This window comes from Myotis brandtii, unplaced genomic scaffold (genome assembly GCF_000412655.1).
Source record: "Myotis brandtii unplaced genomic scaffold, ASM41265v1 scaffold506, whole genome shotgun sequence".
NCBI lineage: Eukaryota > Metazoa > Chordata > Mammalia > Chiroptera > Vespertilionidae > Myotis > Myotis brandtii.
The window spans coordinates 394916-405491 of record NW_005369287.1 but is presented as its reverse complement, the minus strand read 5'-3'; the positions used below and the strand labels follow the sequence as shown (position 1 = coordinate 405491).

The 10576-nt window shown below is 45.9% G+C and overlaps 1 protein-coding gene across 1 annotated transcript; it reads right to left on the bottom strand.

Moving 5' to 3' along the window:
* Positions 1 to 50: 50 nt before the first annotated feature.
* On the bottom strand, positions 51 to 6397 carry CCR2 (chemokine (C-C motif) receptor 2). The gene is made up of 2 exons (XM_005877070.2): positions 6104 to 6397; positions 51 to 2183 (listed from the first exon to the last, which is right to left on the bottom strand). Exon 2 carries the CDS (start codon positions 2170 to 2172, stop codon positions 1048 to 1050), a length of 1125 nt encoding a protein of 374 aa, XP_005877132.1. The 5' UTR covers positions 2173 to 2183; positions 6104 to 6397; the 3' UTR covers positions 51 to 1047.
* Between the last annotated feature and the right edge of the window lie 4179 nt (positions 6398 to 10576).

The following is a 10576-nucleotide window of genomic DNA, read 5'->3' as shown; positions in this document are numbered from 1 at the left end:
GTGAGAAGGGCTTTGGGGAAACAGGGCAAGGGCGGCCGAAAGGCCTGGAGAGGCAGAGGCAGCAGAAGCTGCACCGTCAGGTCTGCGACGCGAGGCCTCGGGAGGTGCTGAGGGTCCTTTCTGGCCTCCCCCTCAGCTGATGCTGGAAACCTTCCTGGGGTGGTCTCACTCTTGCTATGGCCCTGCACCCCTGATGGGGGAACTCACTGGTCCCCACCCTTTTTCCTAATCATTGCCTCCCACCCTCCCCTTTCCCTGGCAAGACCAAGCGAGGGCTTTATTTTTCATCTCAATAGGGAAGGTGCATATTTCACAAACAAACATTTGTGTACATTTTTATAGAGGGCGGTGTGGCCCAAGAAACATGGGGGCAGTGGGACAATAGGTTTAACAGATTTCAAAGGAAGGGTGCCTGGTTGGTAGAGATAGAACAGAATAAAGTGAGGATGTGTCATGCACTTACACAGAAGAGGATCATGGGACCCAAGCAAAGCTGTCAGAAAGTGAGTACAGTCCCCGAGCTTAGGACCTGGGAAGCCTTCAAAGTCAAATACAGGTGGGAGGTGGGGCTCCGGGCCACTCCCTGCCTGGTTGAACGAGGAAACCCCTTGCCTGCATCCCCACCCAGGCCTAGCCATTCTCACGCCTCCCTCCCCCTGCACGTGGTCGAGCCCACTCACCCGTTTCCTTCACCCACAGTTGTCTCACTGGGCACTTGATTAAAGAGACTGATAGAATCAGAGCGAGTGAAGAAATGGTGAAGGCAGGGGCAAGAGCGTAAGCATCGGCAATGAGGCATTTTCCAGGAACTGAGACCTGAGATGAGCTGGCTGCAGTCAATCTCTACCCACAGTGGTTCTGGAATATGCCCTGAGTACACATTGGCTGTATAAGGAGTGACATAGGTCTGTCTCGGTACCTGAACCCTGAGATTCCTGGGCACTCACTTTAGAGATCTGCAGGTCTGTGTAGTTCAAAACCCCTGAGGCTAATTATCCTAGATAGATGGCTATCTCCCTTGAAAGCAACAAGCAAATTGCTGCTCATTTACAAACCCACTGAGACTTCCTGCTCTCCCGTGGAAGGGGTGTAGGCGGAGCTCACGCGATCGGCGGTCTCCCGGTAGAAAATTGGGCATTGTTTGCAGAGGTGCTTGGCGATGTGCTTTCGGAAGAACACGGAGAGGTACCGTCTGAACTTCTCCCCGACGAAGGCGTAGATGATGGGGTTGATGCAGCAGTGGGTCATGCCCAGGGTCTCCGTCACCTGCATGGCTTGGTCCAGCTGGCTGGTCCTCTGGCAGGTACTCAAGTCAAAGAACTCCTGGAAGGTGTCCAGGAGCAGGACGAGGTTGTAGGGAGCCCAGAAAAGGAAGTAGACGATCATGATCACGAAGATGAGCCTCACGGCCTTGTGCCTCTTCTTCTCGTTGCGACACCGCAGCAGGGTCTTCAGGATTCCCGAGTAGCAGACGACCATGACCAGCAGGGGCAGGACCAGGCCCAAGAGGGTCCTCATTATCGTATGGAAATTCTTCCAGCCAACTGGGAAGTAAGGGCCGCAGGAGTAAACAGACTCCTCAGCTTGGGATTTGGTGAAGATGATTCCTGGGAGAGAGGCGAACACGGCCACCACCCAGGTGACCCCACTGGTCACCACCCCAAACGTGACCGTCCTGGCTTTTAAAGCAAACACAGCGTGGACGATCGCCAGGTACCTGTCAATGGTCAAGAGGATGATGAAGAAGATGCCTCCAAAATAACCAATGTGGTACATCCCTGTGAAGACTTTACACATCACGTTCCCCAGGGCCCACCAATTCGCAGCAGAATGAATCCACACTGGGAACGTCAGAAGGAAGAGCAGGTCGGAGAGGGCCAGGTTGAGCAGGTAGATGTCAGTCATGCTCTTCAGCTTTTTGCAGTTGATCAGGATGAGGACGACCAGCAGGTTGCCCACAAACCCGAAGATGAACACCAGCGAGTAGAGCGGAGGCAGCAGCCTGCCTGCGATCTGTTTCACGTCGTCTTTCACACAGGGTGCGCTGTCCTCCCCGTAGTCAAAGACGGTGGTGGGGTCTGCGCCGTCCACCCGGATGTTTGTTGTAAGCAGAGAATGAGATGTGGTCAGCATGTTGTGGCTGAGTTGGATCCACGTGTCATTGCCTCCCATCCTCCTCCGTCCTGCAAGCAGAGAACAAGATGGTAACACAACGTAACTGCTCCAATTCTCCGTCTTAAAAGTATTCTTGCCCCTTAAGCAGCATCCAGTCTTTGTCTTTGCTTCAAAGTCATCTCCTTGAAAGCATGCGTGCTAGTGTGCCACTTCCCTTTATTCCTAGTAGAGAAGCTAGTCATCTTCCCCAACCGCTCTTTGCTAACACCACTGGCCACCCCAGAGAGCCCGACTCTCATTATAAGGCGAATATGCTGCACACTTGCTCTCTCCCTCCTCAGCAGATGACCCATTCCGGGATGATAATCTAGGAGATGCTGCCTAAAGGCTCCTGCAAGCACTCTTCTCTGATAAGAGGGTGCAAGAGAAACCTCGGCCTGACCTTCCCCTCTTGGAGCTTGTGTTGGTGCTTGAGACCAAGACTGAAGGACCCAGAGAAGTGGAGTTAATCTAAACAGAGTCCCCAAGTCCCAAACCCACGCTTGTTATCTGAGAAAAGTGAGGCCCTGTGTTTAAGCCGTGATGCGTTGCCTTTTCTGTGACCTGCAGCCAAAAGTATTCTAACTGATAATCTTCTCAACTTTCTGCCTTCATCATGTGCCAAAATGACTCTTGTTAAGGTTGTCATGACAACCCGATATTTATTTATTTTTTTTTTCATGTCTAACTGATAATCTTCTCAACTTTCTGCCTTCATCATTTTGCCAAAATGACTCTTGCTAAGGTTGCCATGACAACCCGATATTTAAATGCCCTGGCTTCATTTCAGTTTCATCCTCACTGAGCCGTCGATCCTTCTGATGACTCCTTCCAAGTAGAACACGTTAGCTCATCTCTCACCACTTCTTATGAATTTTCTTCGTTGGTGTCTCCTCCCCTTGCCCACACTGTAAGAGTCCCCAGGCACCATTCTTGGCTCTCACCTCTTTACCTTTTTCCTCTTCATTCTCGCTCCAGAGTTCTTCCTGAATCGTGTCACCTAATCTCAGGGTTCTAAGTCCCCTGAATACTGGTGCTTCCTAAAGCTCTGTCTTCCAGTCTCATCTTTCAACTCCTATACCTCGGAGTGGAATTTTCCACTGTCTACTGCGTATCTCCCCTTGGACTTATTCACTTATCTATTGAGCGCCTCTTAGGAGCCATGCTCTGTTTTAGGCATTAGAGCTACAACAGTGGGCAAAGTGGGTATCATACAGGCACCTCAAATTCCACTTAGCCCACACTGCACAGCCCTGGAAACTTGCTCCAACCTGTGGATTCTTATTTGGCTGTTGTCCTTGACTACACTACCCAAGAAGCAGAATGGGGCATTCTTAGGAACCAGGTCTTGGGAGTCAGACAGACCTAGATTTGAATCCTGCCTCCAACTAACAAGTTGTGTAACTTGGGGCTAATTACTTCTTTAACTATCAGTTTCTTTATAAAAGAAACTAGTATAAAATATTAACTAGGCTGGGCTGTCATGAAGATGACTGGAGACAAGGGCTCAGTGCAGCACCTGGTGTGGAGACACGCTCTGTGTTGTTATGATGATGCCACATGACTTCTCCCTCATAAACTTCTACCTCTGAGATTCATCCCTCTGAGCCTCTTTCAAAGGCCACTTCCTTGCCTCAGATGCTTCTCACTCTTGCCTTAGTTGTGGTCTCTCGTTTGCTCAAGGTTATTCCTGGCCATGCTCCCTTCACTCTGTCTTCTCTCAAACTGAAACTGGATCGTGCCCTTCTCAGCTTAAAACCTCCCGTGGCCCCATGATGTGTATGTGATGGGACTGCAAAGGCCATGCCCAGACTACTCATCACGCTTTTTCTGAACTCACTTCTCAGCTCCACCTCCAATGCCTCCTCAAATTCCAGGCCCTCTGCTCCAGACATAGCCCTCTTCTCTCCATTTCCCCAAACTCGTCATTTCCTTCAGGCTTCCATGGTTTGCACACACTGGCCCTTCTGCCTAAAATGGCTGGTGAGCTCCCATTCATCCTCCACTACCTCCTGCTCAAATTCCCCTTCTCTGAAGCCTCCTCCTTTATTTTTGCATGCCTATAAATAAGCCCATATCACCTTATCTTCTACACACTGTGAGCTCCTTGAGGTCAAGAACTAGATCATGTTTCTGTCTCCAGCCCTTATGATGGCACCTGGCTAAAGGAGGCACCAATAAAAAGTATGACATTAAACATCATTAGGCTTGATTCTCAAGACTATTCTTTTTTTCCTGGCAGTGACTTTGAATTTGTTTGTATCTCCATACACATCTTATCTTTTTATATGTTTATACATTCTTTAATTCCTCCTGTGATTGGTACATTTCACAGATCTTGCATTTCATATCACTGAGCCAGATTCTTGAAATCTGCAGCACCTACCCAACATCTCTGATCAAGTGCATCCATCCAAAGAATTAAAACTGTAATCACTTGCAGCCTGCTAGTCCTCTGTTAAGCTCCAGGTTCTATGCTAAATACTTTTCAGGCATTAATTAACTTATTCATTGCAACAAATGTGTGAGATAACGATGCATTTTACAAGTGAAGAAATGCAAGCATGGATGGATTAAATGACTTTCCCAAACCCACAAAGCAAGCAGTGGCTGGGCTGGAATTGGGACTCTGGGCTGTTCAATTTCAAAGGCCTCAGGGCTTTCATCTCATTTCCAGGCTCTGAGAGCAGAGATGGGTGTAGAAGAACAGGTAACAGATTTTCTAGGTATTTTCCCATGCCTAGAATCCACACTCACCACATGAACATGTCCACCCATGCATGAGCAAGCATACCCTACACACACACACACACACACACACACACACACACACACACACTCCCACCAGAACACAGGCTCCATGAGGGCAGAGATCTTCGGCTTTGCTGTGAAGTATCACAGTGTCCCGGAACCCAACCCAGCACATAGTGGCTACTACATAAATATCCGTGGAGTAAGTGGTTAACAGAACTAGCAGGCTGCAAGTGACTGAGCAACAGAATGTCCCACTGAGGACAAGATGCCCAGGTAATCCAGCGCGAGACCTTATAAAAATGAATATACTGGGGACCCGAGCCCCTAAGTGCAGCAAGTTCTTGGGTGGTTCTGTATTTAATCAGGGTTTAGTTTCCTCTTTTGTATGGGAAAGTGTGGACTGAAGCAGTGGTACTCAATGCCGCACTCCAGTATCACACAGGAAGTCTGGCAGTTAGAAATATCTAGCCCAGACCCTCACTCTGATGATCCAGATCAGGGTGAGGGAATATGAGGGGGTGACTTGCCTCAACCCCTTCCACTGTGTGTTCTCTGCACTTTGTTGCTTACCTGCACTGGCCTCTCAAAGGCCAGCCGCCTGCCTGCCTCCTTTCTCCTGTCACTCCAGCACACTTAGTTCCTACCGCAGCAGACACTTAGCGAGGTGGCTGAAATGCACTGGCCTAGGTGTCATTGTCAAGTGTCAGGACACGTCACCTAGAACCAATGAAAAGCTGCCTCTCATTAAGTAAGCCCCTCACTTGGGCCTCTGTGGGCCTCCTGGTTTAAGGCAAGAGGCACATTTTGGTTTGGAGCCTGGACTAGAGGGGGAGAAAATTCTGGGTAGAAAGTTCCAGCTCTTCAAAGCCCTTGGGAGTTGGGAGGGATAGAGTGAGAGGAGCAGTAGTTGAAATGCCTGGCTGTCCTCACTTTCTTGATTTTTTTTTCCAGCGCACTCTCTGAATCACCTGGGCCCTGAGGGGTGGTCTCACCCTGTTTTGCACTTCCTCATTGTCACCATGGTCTCGCTCAACATTTCTGGGGCAGACGCCACCCTCCCCCTTCTCTTTCCACCTTTCTCACCCCCACGTTCCTGGGCTGTGCAGACCCTCAGAATGCTCCCAGTCCCTGCATCTCCAGAGCTGAGATGCTCTGAGCCTATGATCCACAAAGTGATGGAAAATGCACGACTCACCAGGGGCTGGCTTCTTCCAAGTGGCACTGGTTCGTCAGGTTTCTCAGCAACTGAACCAAGCAGATCTGGAGGTAGGAACTTGGTGTGCAGAAGTAGGAAATAAAGTTTCCTGCAGAGGAGAAGGCGGGGATACAAGAGTAAGGGTAAAGATTTGAAGAAAACAAGAAGAGTCATGCAGTTCTTCTTTGCTAGCCAGGAACACTGTCCGCTAGGTTGAGGTCTCCAGAGTAGGATTGATTTTGAAATCTTGCTTATGCAACCTTGAGAGCGAGTCAGACACACCCTGTACGTCTGCTCCTGTGTCTAACGACTCAGAGCTTCTTTATTTTGTGGGTCTCTATATCTAGAAATCTTTTACTCTCTCTCCTGCCAGTGATAATTTGCATGAAACGAGCAAAAGAGAGCTTCAGGAGGATACATGCTAGCCAGGGCTGTTGGTGATGGTGGAGGAAATATAATGAGGTTTTATGTGCAAAGTGCCCTGGTTTCAGTGGCATCACGGATTTAAGATCAGGTTAGAAATTTCATTAAAGGGAGCTTTTTAATGAAAGGAAATGCTCCATGGTCTTTTGTGTCAGAGATGTCCTTAGTAAGAAGGGTCTCAGTGATAGGTCTTACTACTCAGAAGTTTTGTTAAAAGAAAACATCATTGAGATTCTGGGGAAATGGTGGAGGAGGAAGCACCAGGAATCTCTCTCTCCACCTAGACAACAATTTTCCTGGGAGAATCAGTCTGATTTAACTATTTGGGAACCCTTGAGTCTGCTGATAACTTTCAGGAGTAGACTTGCACGGTCAATCGCAGTTAGCTTTGGTCAATTTTAGCTCCTAACACAATAGCAGCTGCTCATCTACCGTACCCAGGCTCCAGGTGGCCTTGCACATGTTCCAGGTGGCCTTGGCACACAACTTGCAGGAGCCAGGGTGGGCAAAAATTGGACTCTGCTCTCCAGATATGAGGGAATCTGTGCTCGGATCACTGGCTGCTGATTCTGATCTCAGAGGTGCACAGAGGCAGACAATCATTGCCGTTGCATTTCCCCCCATTGCTGCAAGCCCATCCTCCTCTGGCTGAAGTGACTTTTAGGAGATTTAAAGGGCCAGTGCCCTTTATTTTTCTCTCCATTTTCTCTTTTTCCTCTTTTGGAAGCCAGACATTAAAGACCAGGAGATTTAAAAGCAACTGCATTTCTGGGGAACATTAGAAGGTGACCCATACATACCCAAGGAGAGGCACAGGCTCAGAAGAGACCCAAGAAGACCTTAATTTCACACCTCAGGCTGATCCTTGGCACAGACACAACTTACAACAATTTAAAAATATAACAAAAACCATCAAACCCTGGAGAAGAGTTATCACATTATTAGAATCAAATGCCCAGTTTTCAACAACAATAGCAAAATCATAAGTCATGCAAGAAACATGAAAGTATGATCCATTCGAAGGAAAAAAATCAACAGAAACTGTTCCTGAAAAAGATCTGATGGCAAATTTACTAGACAAAGACTTTAAAATAGTGTCTTAAAGATGCTCAAAGAACTAAAGGAAGATGTGGAGGAAGTCAAGAAAACTATGAAAGAACAAAATGTAAATATAAATAGAGAAAACCCTGAAAAAAAAAGACCAAAAAATTCTGGAGCTGAAAAATATAATAACTGAAATAAAAAATTAATTATAGGGATTCAAAAACAGATTTGAGCAGGCAGAAGAAAGAACCAACAAACTTTTAGATAGGACAATGGACATTATTGAGTCTGAGGAACAGAAAAAAATGTTGAAGAAAAGTGAACAGAGGTTAAGGAATCTGTGCGATTTGAGCAGGCAGAAGAAAGAACCAACAAACTTTTAGGTAGGACAATGGACATTAGTGAGTCTGAGGAATAGAAAAAACATTGAAGAAAAGTGAACAGAGGTTAAGGAACCTGTGGAAGTTCCAGGGGGAAAGAGGGAGAGAGAAAGGAGCAGAGAGAATATTTGAAGAAATAATGGCTGAAATTTTCCCAAACTTGAAGAAAGACATGAATATAAACATTCAGGAAGCTCATAAGCTCCAAATAAGATAAATTCAAAGAGACTCACACCAAGACACATTATAATCAAACTTTTAAGAGACAAAGACATACAGATAATCTTGAAGCAGCAAGGAGAAATAACTCATCACATACAGGGGATCCTCATTAAGATTAGTAGCAGATTCCTCATCAGAAACGTAGTGCTATATCTGCAAAATTGTCCAAGAGTGAGGGAGAAATCAGGGCATTCCAAAATACATAAAAACTGATAGAACTTGTTACCAATAGGCCTGCCCTGCAAGAAATGCTCAGGGTAGTGAGGTGTCCAGTGACTAGCAGCAGTGGAGCTTTTAGGCCTATACTTGAAGGGTTGTAGGATAAACAATATTCTGGAGTTGAGTTGAAAGTCAAAGGATGCAGCCATTACTAGGACATTGGCAACTCAGGAGAAGAGCAGGAGCAAAAAGTACCCTAATGTTTGATTTCTACTCTGATCTCCTGCCAGTGCCTACAAGTGCCTGAACACACCAGACAGAGGGATAAATGGGGAATCTAGGTGATGTAGCCCATAAGTGTTGCTTCCAGGGGCTCAGAGTGGATCTGGGGGAGAATGGTGAATAACCACACAACTATCAGGCCAAACTTTTTTTTTTGTCCATTTGTTCTCACCTGGTCCATGTAGATAGTCAGAAAGTTGGGAATCTGGGTAAGTATACCTTAGAATTCTTCATACACATGGAAAGAGTTAGGAAAGATGCTTTTCCTGAAGTTTGAGACTCCCATATCTACCTGTGGCACATGGTTTCTGAAATTCTCAGTCTAGAAGAGGAGGGTAGCCCTTTGAGCAGACTTTGGGGAAAGCATGTCACTAGCCTCCTATTTCTGGTTTGCCTGCTGACCAGGCAGGATCACATGAAAGTCATGGCCGTGATCAACTCAGGATGATCTGGGACAGGGATGAGGAGACACTCAATTCTTCCATAAACCAATGAAATAAAAATAGTTCATGCTTCTCCAAAGAAGAGGGAAGAACCAGACCTACACTGGCCATGGGAAGTTTAAAATTCTTGTTTATTTGTAGCAGCAGAGTTGAGGGTTAGATCACCGAAGCTGAAAGTTAGGTTTGTTCTAAGAATCTCTCTGCCCTTCCATGAATGATAGTACTCAATCAAATAAAAACATGGGAAAGAGCATGGTTGGAGAGAATTACTGCTCCAGCAAGAAGACAGGCAAGTTTACAACAGCCTGAGGGTACTTCTATGCCCCCTTGTAACTTCTTTACTGTGATGATTTGTTTGTTGACACCTTTAGAAGATAAATTCTTACTTTTTTTTTTCAATACAGATGCTTTTGATGACTGTGGTTTCTATGGTTTGCATACTTCCTGTGACCTACTAAAATAGATTAGTGAGTTCTAGGATTTTACATCTTCAATTTTGGTTTAAAACAATGATCTAGACTAATATAATGCCCATAGAAAAAACACAATTATAAAGAATACTACAAAAATAATACAAATTATTACCACTATCATTATTGCATGTGATAAAATAACATAATAGGGCATATAGTCACAGCAAGAAAACCCAGAAAATGCAAACGATTTTTGAAAAGGAAGTGTTAAGTAACAGAGGTCAGGTATGAATGTCTCCAAGTTCATCACCATCTCCAAGTGAATCAAAAATAGACAAGAATATGTAATGAAAAATAGAAATAAAAAATGTTATCAACAATGGTTATTTATATCTTTTTTAACTTAGAGTGTAGTGATAGCAGATTGGATGTTTCTGTACTTTCAGGCCCAATGAACTTTGGGAAAATAGAGGTGAAGTCAGGATTTTTAATACATTCACTTGCTGAAAAGCCTTCTCAAGTGACTTAGGGGATGCCACTGGAACCCTGTACTAGGAAGAGAATCTTGTGTTCTTCTATAGCCCAGATGTTTTAAATTGTTCTGTAACTAAGATCTTAGTTTAGATGCCTCAGACATGACAACAGTGGGCTGGGGCTGTTTTGGGGAATGAGAAGCTAGAATTCATTCTTACCACCATTACATGCCATTCCTTTTCCTTCCCCTGCCCAAGGCATGGTGTGTAGGAGGAGGATGGGGTGAGTGCCTACAGGATGCGGTTTCATACATGGCATAGGGGGCCATAGATACTGACATCACCTACCATTTGAGTGAGGCTTCTGAGGTGTCCCAGGAAGGGGCACAATGCTGTAGCCAACTGCAAGCAACCCAAATAGTGCTCTTTATTTGGGTATAGCTGTCATGAGAGAAACCCACAAAGCTAGATGTGGCAGAGATTGTAGCTGGAGGACATGACTGAGGCCTTGCACTTGGTGGGCAGTGGGAGAGACCTTAACTAAGTGTGGCTAGTTGGAGATGTACCCAACTGCTGCTGGCTTTGCAGATACCATAAATATTTGGTGGTGGGGAAAGGACAAATTGAAGAACAA

Bases quoted from the DNA above. Each gene is read 5' to 3' on its own strand.
- CCR2 (XM_005877070.2), bottom strand. From the start codon at position 2,172: ATGGGAGGCAATGACACGTGGATCCAACTCAGCCACAACATGCTGACC.